The following is a 21,834-nucleotide window of genomic DNA, read 5'->3' as shown; positions in this document are numbered from 1 at the left end:
CATCAACTCTTTTGTACGTAATTTTTTTATGACTTATGTTTAATCTAATGTTGGTTTTATTTATATTTTTTAAAAAAAAACATTCAAGCTCCAACGTGTTCGAATTGATGAAGCGGATAAATGATTATCTAATGGTATGAGTTTGTCTCGTCGGCACTTTTTTGAATTTATCCAATAAAATTTATCTGATTAGCATGATTAACAAGATACTCTTTAATCGATTTATCTAGTGATCAACAAGATACTTTTTAGCCTATGATTTATCCGATGTGTGTCAAATGTCAATTATCTTAGTCTAAAAAATAAAAAAGACATCCAACAATTTATTAATTTTCTGATAACAAATGAAATAGTAGAAATAAGATCACAAACACGAGATAACTTCCTATTAGTATTTAGATTTAGCTTTCACAACACATCAACGAGGCTGCTTGTATTCTCTCCATTCATCCTTAAAGTGCGCAATTTTTTTGGAGAGAGAAGCAGAAGTGTAAGATTAATCGATGGTGGTCTTCTTCTTTCCCTCTCCCCCTCTCTCCCACGTTAATAACAACCGTAAGTGGGCTTAATCACCTTAATATCCCAAGAAAATATCTCTAAACTCAAGTTTTGTCGGTACTGCCACAGTCCCTGTGTGTACCAGAAATACATCAGAGTGTAGACAAAGAACCCACTAAAGATCACAAGTTTCCTCCCATTTTTGAGCTTGTGATTCAGTTTGGAAGAATGGTTGAAATAGAATGGAAAAAAGAGAAGAGGGTCTCTGTAAATTTATCATTTCTAAACTTCACTGAACACCACGGCTCCACAAAACAGACCAATGCCTGTAGATCTCCCAGGAACTTTAAGGAGCCGAACGGCGCCGTGGGACTTGGTATTCTTGCAGCCCTCGAACAGCAAGATAGTGAAGATCCGATCTTTAGGACTGTGGTTCTTGCAATCTCCCCAAAATCATTAAAATATCCAATCCCGGTACATGGAAATGAAAATTTCTTGAAAAAGAACGAGGTTAGTGAGAAGCTTAGCGTGGAGGAAATGGAGTTGTGTGAGGAGTACACTTGTGTGATATCTCACGTGGGTGAGAATCTGACAAGGAAAATGGAGTATTTTTATGCTGATTCTGTGGGAAATAATGATGGGTTTCACGGGGTTTCTGCTGCTGATGGGAATGGTGGTGGTTTTAGGGTGGTCTCTGATTCTTCAGTCGGTTTTGGAAGTGAAATGGCCACCTTTTGGACCTCGGATTTTCTAACTTCTTGCTTTCTTTGCAAGAAGTTGCTTCACGGCTTGGATATTTTTATGTACAGGTACAATTTTGATGCAGAATTTACCGATGTCTGAATTTGGGTAATTGTTTATAGAATGAGTTGAATGTGATTATGTTTTATTTGGATTTTGTATGTTCTCTATTGGGTACTGTCACTGATGATCTTTAACAGATGAGATTTCTGAGCTGAAATTTTAGTGTTGCTAAAGTTTTGAATCTTTATGGAATCTTATGCAAATTTTTATGTATAATGTATCCAATTAGGCAAATAGTTTGCGCTTTACATTCTTAGGCTTTTAGCCTTTGGCATCACTACTAGAAATATCAAAGAGAAATATCAAGGAAAAGTTGATAAGGAAGTAAACAGAAGCAGAAAGGTGACCGTGGGTAGATGTAATTCTTTATCACTTGAATCTTGTGCTGATCTTTGTCTGATAGTTACAAATTACTCTATGGTTTTTCGTTAACAGTGTTCTTTGGGTTAAGTAGTACTAATCTTTTATCTACTGCACTAGATGCTATTTCTGGTGTGTCACGATTCCAAAATCTCACTGGCTTTGTTAATGGGGTTCTTGGAATTAATTTTTGCGATGTTTTTCAAGGATCAATTATGGAATGTTGTTGTGTTATGTATTTACTACTATTACCAATATAACAATACTTGTTCTAACCTGCTAGTTTCGGTAATGATCAGGATATTTCTTGTGTGTTAAACTGAGGTGATTCTTTAGTTTTATAAGTTTCTCAGTGGCCGGAAACCATGGTATAGGAGTTAACTGATCACTCATGATCCCATTCACAGACAAATGGTCCGATGATTGCTATGATCGATCAAATATGTGACCTTCTTGACCTTAATGCTTGGGAGATTATCTTTTTAGATATTTTGGTTGTCTGTGAGTGTCTTTTGCTGTCAAGAACAACTTTTGAAAAAGCACCGGTACTGTTACGGTGTATACCCTTCTTTATTAGCCAGTGGAAATGAGGTATGGTTTTTTGAGTTCGCCATTGGAACTTCTAGGTGACAATTTTGGCCAACTGAAATATCTAAATAAACATGAAACTCTTTAGTATCCATCATTTGTCAGTTTTTTTATAAGGGAAACAACTTGTCATTCTATTATATTGGCACGCCATCTTGACACGTGGCTTGTGCATTTGGACCAGAAACCAGCCTCGTGCCACCCCTTGTTTTATTCTTTAATGACTAATTATTATCAAAATGCGTATTTTGTTAGATAGCTTTAACGTTTTATTTGATTTGGTAGGTTTCTTAGTTTAGAAAACTAGACATCTTTGTTCTAATCTATTAATTTGCCATTCCTGATTTGCTTGTTATTGAGGAATACCCTTATTTGTTGCTGAAGGGAATGCATAGATTATATGCTTTTGAGTGCTTTCTAAGAATGGTGATTTTCTTTGCAAACACACCGAAGTTATATCATTCCGTCTCCCAAACGTCTGTCTTCCTTCAACTCAATAATCTCTACTCTTGCTAGAAAAGTCTTGATCGTATATGGTCTGGCTGATTTATGGCGGAAGTTAACTCATTTCTTAGAATCACCAATTTCTACCTGCGTCAGTATTATGTCACGCTCCTCGGGAAATATTACTCTCAAATGATGTTGTTTTGAAATTGGACTACATGTGAAAATATCACAATCCCATTATATATACCATGGAAATTTTTTATTTGACATTATTTGCTGGTAATATTGTCGCAGAGGGGAGAAGGCATTCTGTAGCCCAGAGTGTCGTTGCAAGCAAATATCAATCGATGAACAGAAAGAGAAGTGTCATACCGAGGTGATGAAACCCATAGATTGCTCTGCTTCGGCTTGCTCGGGTGCATTGCAATTCATTGCTGGTGTTGCTGCAGCTTGAGTAGTAGCCATGCTCATTGCATATATAATTGCCACTGAATAAGAGCATTATAGGCTAAATATATTAAAGAATGTACTTGAGAGAACCATGAACTTTTCTGGCTTAATGAAAATATATTCCATATAGACTCGGTCGTCTATAGATAATTTCATGGAATAACATTGTTTATATATATAAAATAATTATTGTGCCATGACAAATTTTGACGAAATTATAAAAACTAAGCATGAAGGAAAAATCTTAAAGTGTGAAAAACCGGGGTCTATTCTACAATAAAGACAATTGGTTGAATCCCGCGAAATGATTGAAGTTGATTGATGTCTTCTTTTATAAATCAATTCGATTTCGATTCTGGAATAATTCACACCGTTAACTTCTATTTTAACAAAAGATTTTCATGTGGAAAAGGGAAAATTTGATGTAGCCTGTGTGTAGCGTGTTAGACCTTGATTGGCCCAAATGATGTGGGCCCCACATGCCTTGGGCCAATCAGGCATGACAGCTACCCATAGGGTAGTGCCCCATGGGTAGCATCGAACCATCCGTGGAAAAAATTTGTATCAATAATTACGTGTTTATATATTTTACATTTCTTTTTGTTTTGGACATCATTGCATATTTAAATTTTGTTTCATCCTACATCTCTATCTCTATATATACACAACTCACAAGTCCTCAGAGTCGGCACTGGAGAAGGGCTATCAGACTCTCGCCAAGGGCCCAAAAAATATGTAAAAAATTAGGGCCCAAATCTTAAAAAATAAGCCCTAAACCTTAAGTCTCTTACAACGCTTCTCTCAACAATCTCAGTGTGTGAAGTCTTGAAAACTGAAGACTGAAGAGAATTCAGACCGCTTTAGCGTTGGCGCCTATCGGTCTAGGTATGTAGTTGTTGTCCTTAATCCTTTCATTGCTTCGATAAGCATTTTTTTTTCCAAAATAATACTTTGGTCAAATTCTTAAAAATGGCCGCCTTTAGGAATCAGGAAGCATGTGACTCTGTGTTATTATGTCTGTCGAGAGAAGTTTTTCAAAACTAAAATTAATAAAATCTTACTTGCGGACGACAATAACTCAAGATAGATTAAATGGACCGACAATTTAATGTATTGAAAAAAATATTTTGGAATGCATTGAATATGATGATATTATTGATGATTTTGTCTCTAAAAGTGTGTTTCATTACAATACTTTAAATGAGTTGCTTCGATATATTTTTTTTAGGTGTATATATTATATAATGGATATTTTTTGTAGGTGTATATATATTCTATAATGGATAATGGAAAAGTTTCTTTTGGAATAAACGATGCTCGGAGCGAAAGATAAATTATTGATTGCAAGATAAGGGCATAATTCATAGTTTCGCTCAGGGCCTCCAGACAACAAGGACCAGCTCTGCAAGTCCTAAGCATCTAGATCTTTTTAGTGTATGTCACATTATTCTACACGATAGAGTATTTTCGATTATCTTACATATTTACATTTGTTGTAGAACAGGCTAAATTTTTTCCAACGTCTTCACATCTTGCTAGAATGCCACGAAAGCTGCTAGACCCAACATTTTTCACGGTATTTTAGGTTATTACACATGAACTTAGAATGTTCAAGTCTTATCCATAATGTTCTAGTTCTTTTTACATGGACTAGAACCTTCAATTCCCTTCTCAACTTATACAATAAGATTTCAGATGCCACCAAGCCTCAGTTACAAATTTTTTGCCAATTCTTTTCGTGCCACGTATCGAAAATTGTGTGATTTTATGATTTATTTGCAAACATATTATATTATATAAAAATATATTTTGTAAATTAAAATGGCATTGAAAAGTAGTATAGTTAAATATGATATGTAATTGTTCTACTTCTAAATTTTTTCTAAGGTTTGTTTATTATCTGTTTTTTAGTGTTCATTAAATGACTTATTTAAATGAGATTGTTAAAATATATTATGATATATAATATTTTATTCGTATTTATTTACAAATATATTTCATTAGTTTAATAAAATTTGGTTAAAAATAATTATTTAATTAGAAATTACGAGTAACTTTTAAGATGTTATCTTAATTAACATATTAAATTTTTATTATTTTTTTATTATTATTATTGTTATCATCTTTCATCAAAATGATTTTACATATATATTTATTTACCATGTTTTGTATGTAATAAATTGGTCAATTGATTTGAATTATTATTGCGATTTAAGTTGGATAATTGATTTTTAGAGAACATTGGTATATTGGTTTTATGATATATTTACGCATATATTATACTATATACTTACTACTTCTGTCTCAATTATATATGTCACAATTCTTTCTTTGTTTGCCCCAAATATATAAACATGTATTATATTTAGCAATTTTTTTTTCATACTACAACAATATTTTTCTACTCTTTTAATAATATATAAAATATATTAACTACGTGTTAAAAAAACATACAATAATTTTTTTAATGAATTAGACAGGGATAAAATATGAAGTTTGTATCTAATTTGATTTTCCGATGATTTTTTAATATGTGTTAAAAAGGTATGACTATATAATCAAAACATATGCAATATATAATAAAAACAATGATGTAGATTCAAATGCAATTTAAAATCTAATTAATAGAGTTAAATATAATATATAATTGTTTTACTCTTAAATATTCTCTTTGGTTTAATTATTAGTGTTTATTGAAGAGTTTATATGAAATAAGATTGTCATAATGATAGGAATATAATATTTATAATATTTTTTTACAAATATAAGAAATTAATTTAATAAATTTTGGCTTAAAAATAAAGATTTAATTAGAAATTATGAGTAACTTTTAAGATGCTAACTTTAATTATGTTAATTAATATATTAAATTATTATTATTCATTTCTTGTTCTAATTGTTTTCAGTCATCAAAATACGTTGATATATTGTGTATGCATTTTTAAATTAGATAGAATACATAGCTTATTAATAATTAATTTTGAGGTAATAATGGATATAAATGAAAAAAATTAAATCAATATTCATTACTCATGATGCAATCAATCACATCACTCTTAGATTTGACTAAAATTTTTAATATATTTTTCATCGTTATTTTTTACCTCAATTTTTCATAATCTTCCATGCATGTTTTTTTAGCGATGCACAATTTGAAAACGAAGTGATAAATTTTCAATGAAAAAAATTTTGCCCCTCTATTTTCTTGTTTTTATATCACTTGTATGTAGTATATGGAGATAAATTAATTAAGAGGAAATATCAAAGAAATATTATCTTTAGTAATTAATTTATATATATATTTAAAATATATTATTTTATATTAATTAATAGTTTATATTAGCATCATTTTAATAATTTAGTCATCTTAAATAAAGTTTTTTTCTTAATCATTATTATATATAAATGATAGTGTCACTAATTATTATTTTATGTTAATTAAGAGTTTTAATTGTTATTTTAATTCTCATTAAATTTATCATATTAAATTAGTGTTTTGTTGTCTTTTTTTTTACCAATTAAAAATTAACATCAAAAGTACATAATTCAGATAACTTACAATAACTTTTTAGTTATAAATGTTTCATTATTACTCATAAGTAATACCTCTCCATTTTTTTTAAATCATGTTTTAGTTATAAAACTTATAATAATAAATCTTACATCCTAATTATTAATTAATAATTAGTAATAGTAGTAGTATGAGTAGTAAAAAGTTTAATAAAATACTAATAGTAAAAATATATATAATGAAATGCGCTAAATCTCAGCAAAATCATTTGTTAATGTTTTTTTATGACATAAATAATTGAGTTTGATTTGCGATGAAATATTTTATTTTTTGTTTTATTATATTAAAACATTAAAATCATTAATAATAACATTTATGGTGATTCTCTATCCAGAAATTATCTAAGCACATATTTTATTGAAGTTTTAAAATGGATAATTTTTTTACAAAACATTTAGTTATGTTTATTACGATAGTGTAAAAAGTATGTTTATTTCTTCATTCGTTACACTATTACAATTTGTATATAGCTCATATTTAATATGATAATTTCAAACAAAAATAATTATCTTACTTTTGTTTTATTTTTGTTTTTTCTTTATTAGTATCTTAATATTATATTATCATAATAATAAGATTTTTTTTATCCTTCCTAATTTATCTCATGCTTCTACATTAATTTTTGAAAGAAAAAATTATTACATATTACAATTTGCATGCAGCCCATTATTTGTTTTAATATGATAATTTCAAACTAAAAATTATTATATTTTTATTTAAATTATTATTTTTTATTTATTAGTATCTTAATATTATATTATCATAATCAACAAAAGAGACTTTTATAAATCTTATTAAATTATATCATGTCTCTACATTTTTCGAAACAAAAAATTATCATAATAACTAAATATAAGAATTATACATTCACTTAAAGGATTCAACAATAATTTATTGGAAAAGGTAGATTTATTGAGAAAAAGTAGACGATAGCAATACTTTATATATATATAATAACATTTTCATCTTATTGATTCTTTTTAAAATGAATTTAAGATAATTAATGGTACTTAATATCTCAATTAGATTCCAAATTTCCTTTGTTGCCCTTCTCTTTTCCTTGTAAATGTCCAAAATAGCCATCATACGTTACACTTTAAAGAACAAAATTGGGGCAATAATAAAATTTGATAATGCAAAAATTTTGCCCATCAATGTCATCATTAATATTTCTACAATAGAAATAGAAATAGATTACCAGAAACTAAAGCAAAACATGTCCCAAATTCAAAAAGTCAAAATTTTTAGCTTTTAAAAAGTAATTATTTAAACTTAAATAAATATTTTTAAAAAAAACTTCTATTGTAACCAAACGCTTAAGTTTTTAACAAAAACACTTTTTTTAAAAAAAACAAGTGATATTTCTTGTTCGACTTTCGTGTAGGGATGACAACGAGGTGGGTCTGGGACGAGTTTGGCTAAACCCGGGACTCGCCCAGCCTCCCTTTGGACTGGAACCGCCCCGCCCCGCCCCGCGAACCCGACGGGTCCAATCTGGGTCTAACCCGGATTGGACCCGCTAAAAATTAAATATTTTTAAATTTATTAAATTAAAAAGTTTAAAAATTAACAAAAATTATTAAATTTAATTTCAAGTATATATTAATAATGTTTAAGACAAAAAAATATTTTAAAATTTATCAACTTGTAATTAATTAATAATAATTAACCAAAAAAATATTATAATTATATATTTTTATACTAAACATATCATAATAAAATAAAATAAATTCAATTCAATCCAATAATATTATACACTTAAATTATAGATAAAATATTAATTATTTAGTATAAAAATATAATTATATATTATTAATATTACATATATACTTTATATTTATATATATAATGTATATTTTAAATTTATATATACATATATATATATTATGGCATTCGATACGGGTTTGGCCAAAACTGAAACCCACCCTACCTGTGAACCCGCTTAGGTGGGTGTAGACTCTAGGCCCAGGGCGGTTTGATGCGCGGTGCCATACTGCCATCCTTGCGTGACTAAAAACACTCTAAAGTATAATATACGAGTTCCAGCAAAAAACAAGCTCGGTCGAATTCTGAAACTCTAATTTTTCCATGGTGATGATTTCAGCCGCAGTCGTGTAGACGGTAGATAGATATATCATGTTCGAGATCCTGGTGGCACTACTTTAGGAGACGAAATTGGATGTGATTTCATTTATTTCGTGAAATTCAAACCTCGTTTAAGAATTGCTGCGAACGCCGCCGCCGCTCGGTATTCCATCTCTGATCGATTCACGGTCGCTGGATTCCTTCAAAGTTCCGGTGAGCTACCTACCTTTCACTTATTTATGGATTCCTTTGTTCTTCATAAATTTTCGATTTCCGTTAATTGCATTCGAACGGTGGCTCGAGTAAATTTATATTACTCTTTTGTGTTTGCCTTAAAGCAGCTTTTAGTTTCGTTCTAACCGTGGACTCGAGTCGGAATTTCTTCTGACATTGCTGATTAATTCTTATTTTGATCTCTAATGGATACAATTTGTTGGTATCTAATTTTTGAAAGCCGATCGAAGTATTTATCTACTGACTACTGCCAATAGATGATGTGAATTTTCAAAACAATTTAATTGAGATTCAAATGAACTGAAAGTCTGAAAGAATGCTTTATTTTGAAACGTTTTGATGACTTGAATTGTCTGTTAGGTGCAGGTGCTTCTGGTATAGATTAAAATGCATGAAAGTATCAACAAGCAGATAAATATGGGTGCTGGGGTTCGATATGTGTCTGATTATATGAAAAGAATGCAGGATGCAAATCCGTCTTTTTTTTATGCATTTCAGGGTGATAGTGGAAATGTTTTTTGGACTGATGCAGCTTTCCTTGCAAATTATACCAATTTCGGGGACACGGTCATAATCGATACATCATACAGGGCTAACCGCTTGAAGTTGCCCTTTGTCACTTTCACTGGCATAAATCATCATGCTCAACCTGTTCTCTTTGGATGTGGGTTGCTTCTGAATGAGTCTGAAAACACATTTATCTGGCTCCTTCAAACATGGCTGCAAGCAATGTCTGGCCGCAGCCCTGTTTCAGTCACTACCGACCCTGATCGGCTGGTACAGATGGCTGTGGCACAAGTTCTTCCAGAGGTACGCCATCGGTTTTGTAGATGGAGCTTATTCAGTCAGACACGGGAGAAGTTAGCTCATGTATATCAAACAAATCCTACTTTTGATGTGGAGTTCAAGAACTGCATCAATGAAGCCAGCACAGTTGAGGAGTTTGAGTCCTGTTGGGCGGCCCTCCTGGACAGGTACTTCCTTACGGATAACGAATGGCTTCAGTCTGTTTACAGGATTCGTGATCAGTGGATCCCTGTTTATGTGAGAGAGGTGTTTTTTGGGGAATTGTCCCCAGGGGAGAACAACGGCGGCACAAGTTTGTTCTTCGATGGGTTTGTGAATAATACCACTAACACTATACAGCTGCTAATCAAACAGTATGAAAAGGCCATCTCAAGTTGGCAAGAGAAGGAATTGAAAGAGGATTTTGATACTTCTAATGTTGCACCAGTTTTGAAGACACCGTCCCCCATGGAAAAACAGGCGGCTAATCTTTATACCAGGAGGATATTCATTAAATTTCAAGAGGAATTGGTGGAGACTCTTGCTAATCCTGCTACTATGATTGATGGCTCTACTATAGTGACATCATATAGGGTAGCCAAATTTGGTGAAGAGCACAAAGCTCACACGGTTAGATTCAATGCATTTGAGATGAAAGCTACCTGTGCCTGTCAAATGTTTGAATTTTCTGGTATCATTTGCAGGCATGTACTGTCAGTATTCAGAACAAAAAATGTTCTTACCCTACCTTCTGATTATGTACTGAAACGTTGGACAAAAAATGCAAAGACAGATGGTTTATCCACGAGTGATAGTTCGACAATGTTGCCCAACTGTGATCGAGAGTCTGTAACTACTCGACGAAATAATTTGCGCCAAGAGGCTATGAAATATGTAGAAGAAGGAGCAAAATCTATACATAGTTATAACATGGCAATGAGTGCTCTGCAAGAGGCTTCAAAACGAGTCGCAGCTGTGAAGAGTAAAAGTTCCGGAGCCATGCAGGACACCGATGAGGCAGATGGAGGGAATCTGGAGATGCATACCATTGAGAATCAATCTACAGCACCTTTATCCAAGGTTCGATATTTTAGACTACATTTTTCTATCGCATGTACAATATGTGACTAAATTCATCCTCATATATATATATGGCCTTGCATCTTTTGGGTGTGTTACCAGGGTCAGAAGATCCAAAATATTTCACTAGAGCTTGCTTATCCTTAGAAAAAATTCCTTGTTCTTCATTTCAACACCAGTTCCTATTGTCCTGCAGTTCCACCTAATCTAGCTAGAGTCGATCAGTTACCTGCTCTTGGAATGCAGTTTCCTGTAGAAGTTCTAGCTTGGTGTTTCTGTCTCTGGTTTATTTCTAGTTTCTACTAAACTTTAACTTTACACAGTTTAAGTCTTACCTAACCCAATGTTTGCACAATCCCTGCCTTGCTTACATCTTGCAGGAAGAGGAGGAGAAAAAAATTCAAGAACTGATGGCTGAACTGGATTGTGCAAATCAAAAGTCTGAAGTGTATCGTAAGATCCTACTCGCGCTTTTTAAAGACATGGAAGACCAGAAGCTAACGCTCTCCGTTAAAGTCCAAAATGCACGGCTCACATTAAAAGAGTAAACGCAAACCTGAGGTCAGTCTTCATGTTCGTTTTAGTTTTAACCGGCAGATGACCCTTCTCCTTCGAATCTCTACCCTGCAAATAGCTAATTTCGAGTGCATTTCGTTTCCAATTCTTAAGTATTGTACGTAATTTGTAAATGTACTTGGATATGATGAAATAAAAGGAAATAATAGGTGAAAGCATGATAGGCTAAAATTCCTCTGAACCATATTATGCAGTACGAATATTTCTTCTCTCATGCTTTGCTTTGATCTGGCTCATTTAAAGTCGTTCCTAGTAAATTGCCTTGAGTTTCATTTCATGCCGGTTCAGCTCGTATCAGAATATAGTTGTTTCAAGATTGAATTAAGTCAATCATGTGAAGATACAATTGTTACTGTTATAAACCAAAAAAAATATGTAATTCGTTCCTGCTTTTTATGCAACCATAACAATTTGCCACATGAGATTCTTTCTAACAGCATTGTCCTACGTATTTTTATCGATATACGTGAAGTCTATCATTTTTTTAATGAACATCGTATTGACGACATCAGTAGTACTATTATTTTACACTAGCTATATTCAATAATTTTAGTGAGTTACCCGTTGCTTCTCCAAACTAATGAAACTTCTCGCAAAGATTTATCTATTTTTCAGTGGGGTCATGAAATTTTCCAAGCTCCGCCACCTTTTCTATTGAATTTCTTCAGTCTTCCGAAGAACATGACGACAATTAGGATCAGTTTTCCTCCATTACTCCATCTCCCTACGAATCCGTAAGATGCATTTTTACAATTGCTATCGGGGTTTATTTGCCTCTCACAATTATACCCAACCGAATATCCCACATTTCCATAGGCACTGTAAAAAAAAAATAAACAAACAAATAAATCTTCGAGTAATTTAATGTTGTAAAAAAACATATTTTAAAAAAAAACAATTCAATTGACTCCACTTATATGTTGGTTTTTTTTTTTACGATTTTGAAAATCAATGTTATTAAATTTCAATTTTAATAACGTATAATTAAGTTTTTGTCAATTTGAGTTATTTTTCCGTCAAACTACACCACACTGTATCGGTCAAAGAACTAAAATTATATATTATATATATGCCCAAACTTGCGATTTTATTATTTTAAAAAATTTTCGAGAAAGATATTTACGGTATTAGTTTATTTTATATAAACTGACTTTATGTTGGTCCCTACTAAATTAGATTTACACGTTTGGCGATAAAAATCCATTCAAAGTCAACACTGGAACTAAAGAATTTTAACAGAATTTAATTTGATATAACGTGAAACTGTAATTAAGGTTTTTTTCTAATTAAGGATGTTTTGTTATTAATATTAATTCTTATCTATTCTTCAGTTCATATATAATCGTAATTACCTTGTGACTTCAAAGATGATGTTGAATGCATTAAAGTTGAGAGGATCCCTTCCCATCCTCTCTCTTTCTGTGATGCAGATAAAGAAAGCAAATATGGCCAAATAAATGACTGGAGACAACATTATTTGCTCCAAAAAAAGATTAAATCTTTTTCTTTTTGTATTTCCTCCATTTTTAGGAGCTTTATCTACTGGTACAAATCTTGCATATGGTGGGAGGTACCTGCATAAAATTATATATATCATAGTTTTATTGAGCATAATAAAAAAAATCATATTATAAATTAAATTTTTAAACGATTTTTTTTATATCCTTATCCTTATTTATAAAGTATCTGTCTCTATCTTGTGATCGATATCGCTCTTGGTCAAAGATATTCCCGAATTTTCAATTAACTAATCCGACTTTTGACATATCAATTTCTGGTTTGAGCTATCAAACTGAACCCTTTTTTTTTTTTTTTTGGGAATATATATGATATCGATATATTATTGAAAAAGGATTCGAGAGGTTTAAAAAGTCAATGCTTTGTGTATTTATTTGGGGAAAATGGAGGAAATGAAAAACGAGAAAACAGTCAAATTCGTCATTTAATAAGTTGCTCTATTTTAAATTTTCGGTCATTTAAATAGTCAGAGCGATAAGTTTGCTGCCCTTTTTTTTTTTTCTCCTAGCTATTAATATATTTCATCGGAGTGTTGTGTGAGTGTGACATTGAACATTGTTGATGTGATATCACTTGTTAGACAACACATCATCACGGTGGTGTCTAAACTTTAACTAATTAAATGGCCACATAAAATAAGCTAACATGCATATATTAATGATTTTAATAATTTTCCCAATAAAACTTATATGTATCAAGTTTCGTAAAATATAAAAGTAATTTTACTTGAGAGAATGTCTATGACTCCTACTAATTTCCTTGGTTAAATGTCCCTTGATGTAACCAAGTTAATAAAAAAAATATCAAATAATATAAGACTTCGTATGGACGGACTTATAAAATATTTTTTTATATGCGTTTTTTTAAATTTTTTTGTAAAATATTTAAAAATTTCTTTTAAAAGTAAATATGTGTTTGGAAAAATATTTTATAAAAATATTTGACATCTAAAAGTAGTATTTTTTTTGTTCTCCATCATTGTTTTCAATTCAAAAAATATTTATAAAACGCATCTCAATTATTTTCTAAAAATTATAATTGAAAAGCATTTTTTAAAAATATTTTACAAAAATCTTGTCCAAATGCACATTTATAAGTTTTTTCAAATTATCCCGTCAAAAAAAAAAAGTTTTTTTTAAATTATGAAATACTAACAATATTTTTAAAGTACTTGTTCCAACAAACTTTAAATCGAGATGCGACCCAAATGCTTATTTCTATGAAATTATTTTTAAACGTAAAATCCGATAAGTGGAAGAATAAGCATTTTCTAAAAGTAACAAATGTAATAACTTCCACTTAAGATGCTAGCATAGCATCTATAAGCTAGCTGCATGGAATTTTGAACATAAGAATCCAACTTTAATTTGATTTACTTGAATTAAATATTTCACATCTCAATAAAAAGAATTTGGCCTCTGCAGTACACAACACGGATCCAAAAACGAAATAAATTAAAAATAGCGATTAATTACTTACTATAATTGTTAAGAAAAATGTAAAATATTATGAAGTAAAAAGTGAGATTTTAGGTCGCCCGTTTTATTACCGAATTTGATTGTTCATATTATTTTGTAATTAATAATTGTCGAAATAAGAGTGACAGTGGCGAAGTAAAACCCAAAATTCTACGAGGTAAACTTACATCATTACCAGAAACAGCATCAACAAGGCAGGAGAAACTGCAGAGAGATCAAACATAGATTGCCCAGTATGTCTTGAATTCACCGCTTGAAACAAAGAACCCACCATTTTCTCATAGAAACTTAGGCCCCCAACCACCTCAGAATCCCACTGTAAACTGCAAAACACAATCATCTGCATCGCTATCAACCCTAAAACACTGATTGCCAAGTACACAGAATCCACCCCAGACATAAAATGTGCATACCCCAGCTCTCCATAGTTCCTCAACAAAAACTCGAACTCTTCCTTTTTCGTAGCTTTTCGCAATAAAAAAACCGAGAAACGGAGACATGCGGCGTATAGTGTGTTCCCTAGTAGCATGTGAGGGATCAAGAGCAGTGACAGGCCAGTGTTCTTCTTGAAAATAACCATGCTTTCGTTGTCGGGGAGGAATCCGCAGTTTGAGAATGTGGAAACAATGGTGAAAAAGGAGAAAGTCGAGATCTTTAGGCCTTTTTGTTCAAGCACTTGCTTGGCAGATGGGATTAGGTTGAAGTACACCGCAATTGAAGCTATGCCCACTGCATGGATTACTATGATGTAAAAAGAAATCACGTAAGACAGAGTTTTTAAGGATTTCACCTCCATGGATTCTGCCTGAAAATTTTCTAGTCTATATTTAGGAAAACCTAGCTCAAGATTATCAACTATAGACTGATCCATGTTCGGGTTCGAAGTGCTAGAATTATCAGATTCTGTAGTAGTACTGTTGTAATGGCGGATTATTCCTTTCCGGTTAATCTTGGCTTTCTTCATATGAAGCTCGAGAGATGAAACGAAAACTTCACCGCCAGAGAGCATTAAAATGGTCAAAAAGATGAGTTGGGTATTTGAGAAAACCTCCATTTCTAGCGTTGACATGCTTGAAACTGTAGCAGCGGACACAGAAGTGAAGAAAAGATCGAGATTTTGGGGTTTGGATGCGGTGATGCTTCGAGGTTTTGACAACTTTAAAGCCAAGAAACCGAATGAAGAGGATGAGAGGAAGTAGAAAAGTTCGATCCAGAATGGGTTGGTTTTAAACATGAGAATGTGGATAAGAGAGAAGATTAAATCGAGAATGGAGTTATGCAGCAACACTAGATTTGCCCACAAACATTTTTTGATGCATCGCTCTGTTTCTCTAAGAAACTCGTCAAATTTCTTCATTTCTATCTCTCCAAAGTAGCGATGAATTGTACGTGCGTGGGAAATTATTTCTTGAACAAATATGGCAACTTTGTGTTCAACTTAATTATATAGGCGACATGGGGAAGCAAATTGTGATGAAGAATTATGTTATATATATGTGCGATATATGATTAATGTTACAAACATTAATATATTTTGATAAAATTACAAATACTCTATTCCACAAAACTTATTTTGTACGTAACTTTACATATGTAACTTTCATTTTACCCTAGCAATTTTCTTGTGCCATAATGGGATATATGTAGACATGGCTTTTTAAATGCATTTCGTGGAAGGTCAAGGTTATTAATTAAGTTGACTTTATCTTAATTCGTTTCGAAATCGGTCATCTACTTTTAAAAAGTAAAACTTCACATTCCAATTACAAAGAGAATGGACCTGTATATGATTTGTTTGAATTTCGATTTGAATTGAAATTTATGTTCATTCATAAATTTTAGAAATAATTGAAGAAATCCATGGGGAAGAATAACACAATATATAATCAAACTACTAAATAAGTTTAATTAATCAACAATTATTATTTTTAATTAATACTAATATTTGTAATTTTCAAAAAGCTAAAATATAGCCTATGAATAAATAAATAAATAAATTATCGCCAGCCATCGATATTTTCGAGATCAATGTTTGAATCAAACCTAAAAATATACGTTTTCATATCAGTTTTTTTAAACACGGTTTATATATTTAAAGCATTAATTAATTGATATTCATCCACCTATTCTCATTAAAATTATGTCTCCGTTCAGTGATGAGTATAATTGGGTTTGTGTCTAAATGAAGATTATATTCTAAAATCTTGTGGTTTTAAGTCATTGAACTTTGGTCCACCCAATGTAACCCTAAAATAAAAATGAAAGGGATATTAATTAATATTAATATGACAAATATAAAAATGTTTAACTTGTGGCTAAGATTTTTTAGCTGAATTTCCATGCACTATTTCCTTCCACATATTATGTGTCTATCAACCTGTGAAAACAAACATCGTCATCAATATTCAACCATCTAAAATCAATATATTAAGTTTGAGCCGACATATATCCGATTTATAATTAGACCTAATTATAAACAAAACAAATTCTCGACGATCCTCCATCATAATACAGATTGTTTTTTTAATTATATATTTTTTCGTGGTTTTATTAATATAATATGATAAGTTAATTATATTTACAGAAAGTGATAAGAGACTTGTAAATCGTAATATCTTCGCATCATTACGATTATAAATCTGATGTACGAACAATTGTGATGTTATACGTATATATGATCAGTTCTTATATCTCAATCACAAAAAATTCAATACAAAATTTGTGATATATTGAATACGAAATCATGTAATATAAAAAAAATTATAATTATTATAATTGATGTAAATATCAATATACACGATATTGAATCGACATGTCTTTAACATTATTTAATTAACATACAAAGTTAACTTAATTCTGATCATACGTCGATTTGATATATGAATAATTGAATTTTTTTTTAAAACATTAAATTAATTAGATTAAATTAAATTTTATCCTCGTCCGATCGTAAATCGTATTTATGGGCTTTCTCTTAATATTCACCACATTTTAATTTAATCTGTGACTATATATGCCTGTTTTATATATCTCTTCTATCATGTTAAGTTTGAGTTCACACCAAATTGGTACGTTGGTGTAATCTTTTTGTTTTTTTAAATTTTTTTTTTACAATGATTTAATATTTTTTATTTTCTACAATTATCTCTTCTATTATATTAAGTGTGAGACCACATCAAGATGGTACGTTGGTTTAGCCTCTATGTTTTTTTTAAAAAAATATTTACAATGGTTTAATGTTTTTTATTTTCTAAAATTATCTCTTCTATTATATTAAATGTGAGGTCACGGTACTAGGGGTGCAAATCAGTCGAGCCGAGTCAAGTATCATACTACTCGAGCTCGAGCTCAACTTGTATTTATCTACTCGAACTCGAACTCGATCGAGTAACTAATTTCATACTCGAACTCAACTCGTGCATATTTCTAGTTACTCGAGCTCGAGTTCGAAAATATATATATATATATATATATATATATATATATATATAAGTATAAATAAATAAATATGAATAAATAAATAATATATAATATTATATTCATTATATTATATATATTTATATTAAATATATATTATCGAGTAGCTCGAAAACATATATTTAATACTAAAGCTCGAGCTTGGTCAACCGAACTCGAGTCGAGTTTTGACCGAGCTGCTCACGAGTTGCTCACGAGTAGCTTGACTCGTTTGCACCCTTAAGCCACACCAAGTTGGTACGTTGATGTGGTCTCTTTGTTTTTTTATTTTTTACAATTATTTAATATTTTTTTATTTTCTACAATTATTTAATAAAAAAAAGGACTATGCATAAATTAACACAAACGTGTATGTAAAAACAAACCGTACAAGCACGTAACGCATATATGCAAAAAACGCATTATATAAGCACGCAACGCTGCAATTCGGTGCTAGTTATAAATAAATATTATGTTCCAATTCGATTGCTGAAAATAAAAAAAGTCAATGACGGGTTAAAAAATATGCAAAATTTTTACGAGATTGTTTCACAAATTGATTTTGTTAGACCCCACCCATATAAAAATAATTTTATATTAAAATTATTATTTTAATTTTCATTCTACATACATGGATTAAGTCAACTTGTTATACATATGAATCTTTTCACAAGAGGCTTACCTTCAAAATTATCCCTGATCACTGTTTATATTAGCAACCAAACTAAAGGTTGCTCAAAAATGCCGCTATAAATTCGCGATTTTTACTCCACGCCGATTTTAAAACATAGATACACCCATTGCATTTTTTATGTTTGTAATGAGATCCTAGCATATGGGTTGTGACGACCCGAGTTCTAATCTCTCAATAAACATTAATCAACAATAATAGACAACAATCAATGTCTAAACAAAAGAATAAATTTTTTTTTTTTTTTTAAAAATAAATTGTCCTGCGCACGCGCGGGCATCACCCCTCGCGCGCGCGCAAGCCAATGGGACTGAGGCCCCCTGGTTTGGCCCGCGCGCGCGCGAGCAGTAGCTCGCCCGTGCGCAGGCCAATCGGCCAGAAACTTGGCTGTACTCTGCTGCTGTTCAAAAATTGAGTTCATGCATCGCGCGGGCAGTAGCTCGCCCGTGCGCAGGCCAATCGGCCAGAAACTTGGCTGTACTCTGCTGCTGTTCAAAAATTGAGTTCCTGCATCCCTTTGATTCAAGATCATCTCCTACCAAGGTATAGACATGGTATAATCAATAGCAACATCTATCATGTTATACAAGGAATACAATTAGATCACTCCAAGACCTTAAAACATAACCAAGATGCATCAAGATACACAAGAAGCTATATACAATTCAAGTTCAAGATACATCATATTGTTTTCAAAGGACTTACAACATCTCACATGTTCTAAATACCATAACAAGATCATAATATCATCATCAACAAGTCTTGATACTATAACTATAACATGATTATGTTCAAGGCTCAAATATACATCTTGACAGCTCATACAACTTCTAACTCGGATCATCACGCTATGTTCAACTCATCCCTTGTTTGTTAAGCACGCCTTTGCCCGGTTCCACTCCCTCCTATTGCAATGACACATACAACAAAACAATAGCCGGATAACTCCGGTGAGAAATAGATTTCTCAGTAAAAGCAACTAAACATGCATAACAACCTATATCAAAATCATGATATAAAAGTAAGTACAATGCATGTTTTCAAAACAAGGTTCATTTCGTCATTCATCGGTTGGGATCCCGAGAAGTAGATATCATAACGAATCCACCGACTCTCCCGATCGAGGTGGGGCTACTTATCTCACTTCTCTAGACTTTGAAGCCATTATATATGTAGATCAGACGCTAGGCTAAACAACCACCCAAGCCATACATATACAATTCCTCAAATCGTCTATTCGAACGTTTCCGTTCATTTCAAAATCAAGAAGCAAGTCTCGCAAGATGAATGCAATACATATCAATAAAAACACATTCATTATCATCAAGACTCATTCAAACATTCATAGGAAACATATAAAAGCATATAAGCAAATAAGTATGTGATTTAGGAAAACTCGATACAAACCATCTCGAGTTATAGTCCCATTCAAACCATAGTTCACTTTTACCTTTCAAATGTGATGTTTGGGATGTCTTCTAACTTGTCAAAGTCTGTACAAAATCAATCACCAAACACATCTCACAATCTGCTCAATATCCATTCAAACTTCAACAAGAACTTCAAGGCAAACTCTACCAACCTTGTTCTATTGTTTATCGGTTTCGGAGTTGACGTTCTTGAGTTGATATGCCCTGTTCAACCACTGAAATGATAGCATAACAATCAAGGAACCATTAACTAATAGCTCAACAACTTCTAAATGCAAGAACAGTAGCAAAACACTTCAATTCACGAGTTTAACGCCATATCGGTAGTACTTCGGCGATTCCGAACTCAATTACAACATGTCTAACATGAACATCAGCTGTTAAAGCTTCAAGATCAACAGAACAGCAGATATATATAGATCGAATCATAATTGGGAATCACAAGAACATGATAAACAACTCAATCTTCAACCCAACTTCAAGATTATCAAAGATAGAAGCTCAACAATCACAACTCATATACAACATCTGATATCTGCTATTTTCGAATGACCAAACCCTGATGAACAAAGAAGAAACTTACATCAAATCGAAGGTCGTCTTGCAAGGATTCCAGAACATCTTTCGGAATCGAAATCGGATAACCGTAGCTCAAGATATCACAATTTGAAAGATGAAGAAAAGCTTGAAAAATTCTGCTCTCGGTTCTTCCTTTTTCCTTGTCTGAAATCTGATGAATTATGTGCTATTCACACGTGTACATGCTGAATAATACATAAAATTCTGATAACTCAAAGATAATTGCACTTTAGCCCCTCAAGACCTCAATAATTGCAATTCAGTCCTCACATTCTCATGTTATTCAATTTCAATCCTAATCAATTTAAGAATATTAGAATTTAAATCAAAACTCCAAATATTCCCAAATTAATTATTCTAGGATTAAAATTAAATAATTTTGGGCGTTACAATTCTCCCCTACTAAGACACGATTTCGTCCTCGAAATCCGACAGTAATATCAACAGATCATATAACATATATCAGATAACAGAAAACAAAAGGAAACTCACATCATTGAAACATCTCTGGATATCGTTGTCGCATATCTGATTCTGTTTCCCAAGTAGCTTCTTCAACACCATGACGACTCCACTGAACTTTCACAAGTGGAATAGTCTTGGTTCGTAGTTGCTTCTCTTTTCGATCAAGGATCTGAATAGGCTTTTCGAAATAACTTAAAGTCTCGTCGAGTTCAGCCTCATCAGATTGAAGCACATGAGATTCATCAGCAAGATATTTTCGAAGCATCGATACATGAAAAACATCATGTATTCCAGATAAAGATGGAGGTAAAGCCAATCGATAGGCAAGATTGCCTATTTTCTCCAGAATTTCATACGGACCAATATATCGTGGAGACAACTTCCCTCGCTTGACAAATCTGACAGTGCCTCTGAACGGAGAAATCTTCAAAAATACACGATCCCCCTGTTCAAAAGACAAAGGTCGACGTCGAATGTTGGCATATTTTGTCTGTCTATCTTGAGCTGTCTTCATTCGTTTCTGAATAAGCTTCACCTGGTCATTCATATCACGTATCATATCAGGACCAATATCAGGTACTTCAGAAATATCATCCCAGTACAAAGGAGATCGACATTTCCTTCCGTATAAAGCTTCAAAAGGAGTCATTCCTATACTCGATTGATAGCTGTTGTTGTACGAGAATTCACAAAGAGGTAATGATTCTTGCCAACTAGTGCCAAAATCAAGCACTACAG

At 31.9% G+C, this 21,834-nt stretch overlaps 3 protein-coding genes and 1 long non-coding RNA gene across 6 annotated transcripts; 2 read left to right on the top strand and 2 right to left on the bottom strand.

The window, feature by feature from the left end:
* Positions 1 to 416: 416 nt before the first annotated feature.
* LOC140875149 (FCS-Like Zinc finger 14-like) lies at positions 417 to 3,276 on the top strand. The gene is made up of 2 exons (XM_073278711.1): positions 417 to 1,307; positions 2,992 to 3,276. The coding sequence occupies exons 1-2, from the start codon at positions 727 to 729 to the stop codon at positions 3,149 to 3,151; spliced, it is 741 nt and encodes a 246-aa protein (XP_073134812.1). The 5' UTR covers positions 417 to 726; the 3' UTR covers positions 3,152 to 3,276.
* Positions 3,277 to 8,718: 5,442 nt separating this feature from the next.
* LOC140882124 (protein FAR1-RELATED SEQUENCE 9) lies at positions 8,719 to 11,842 on the top strand. 3 transcript variants are annotated; one of them, XM_073287902.1, is made up of 3 exons: positions 8,719 to 9,016; positions 9,404 to 10,903; positions 11,284 to 11,842. In XM_073287902.1, the coding sequence occupies exons 2-3, from the start codon at positions 9,425 to 9,427 to the stop codon at positions 11,449 to 11,451; spliced, it is 1,647 nt and encodes a 548-aa protein (XP_073144003.1). In that variant the 5' UTR covers positions 8,719 to 9,016; positions 9,404 to 9,424; the 3' UTR covers positions 11,452 to 11,842. The 3 variants fall into 3 exon arrangements, with proteins under 3 accessions (XP_073144003.1, XP_073144011.1, XP_073144020.1); XM_073287910.1 differs by having other exon boundaries at positions 9,398 to 10,903; XM_073287919.1 differs by lacking the exon at positions 11,284 to 11,842 and adding an exon at positions 11,100 to 11,255.
* Positions 11,843 to 11,849: 7 nt separating this feature from the next.
* LOC140882139 (cation transporter HKT1;3-like) lies at positions 11,850 to 15,864 on the bottom strand. Its single transcript, XM_073287933.1, has 3 exons — positions 14,643 to 15,864; positions 12,832 to 13,053; positions 11,850 to 12,298 (listed from the first exon to the last, which is right to left on the bottom strand). The coding sequence occupies exons 1-3, from the start codon at positions 15,830 to 15,832 to the stop codon at positions 12,100 to 12,102; spliced, it is 1,611 nt and encodes a 536-aa protein (XP_073144034.1). The 5' UTR covers positions 15,833 to 15,864; the 3' UTR covers positions 11,850 to 12,099.
* Positions 15,865 to 19,419: 3,555 nt separating this feature from the next.
* LOC140863548 (uncharacterized) lies at positions 19,420 to 20,341 on the bottom strand. Its single transcript, XR_012143987.1, has 3 exons — positions 20,205 to 20,341; positions 20,073 to 20,115; positions 19,420 to 19,527 (listed from the first exon to the last, which is right to left on the bottom strand). It is a non-coding gene; the product is annotated as an uncharacterized lncRNA (long non-coding RNA).
* Positions 20,342 to 21,834: the final 1,493 nt, after the last annotated feature.

This window comes from Henckelia pumila, chromosome 1 (genome assembly GCF_033568475.1).
Source record: "Henckelia pumila isolate YLH828 chromosome 1, ASM3356847v2, whole genome shotgun sequence".
In the NCBI taxonomy this organism is placed as follows: Eukaryota; Viridiplantae; Streptophyta; class Magnoliopsida; order Lamiales; family Gesneriaceae; genus Henckelia; species Henckelia pumila.
The sequence above is the reverse complement of the archived record's forward strand: the minus strand, read 5'-3'. Positions and strand labels throughout refer to the sequence as shown.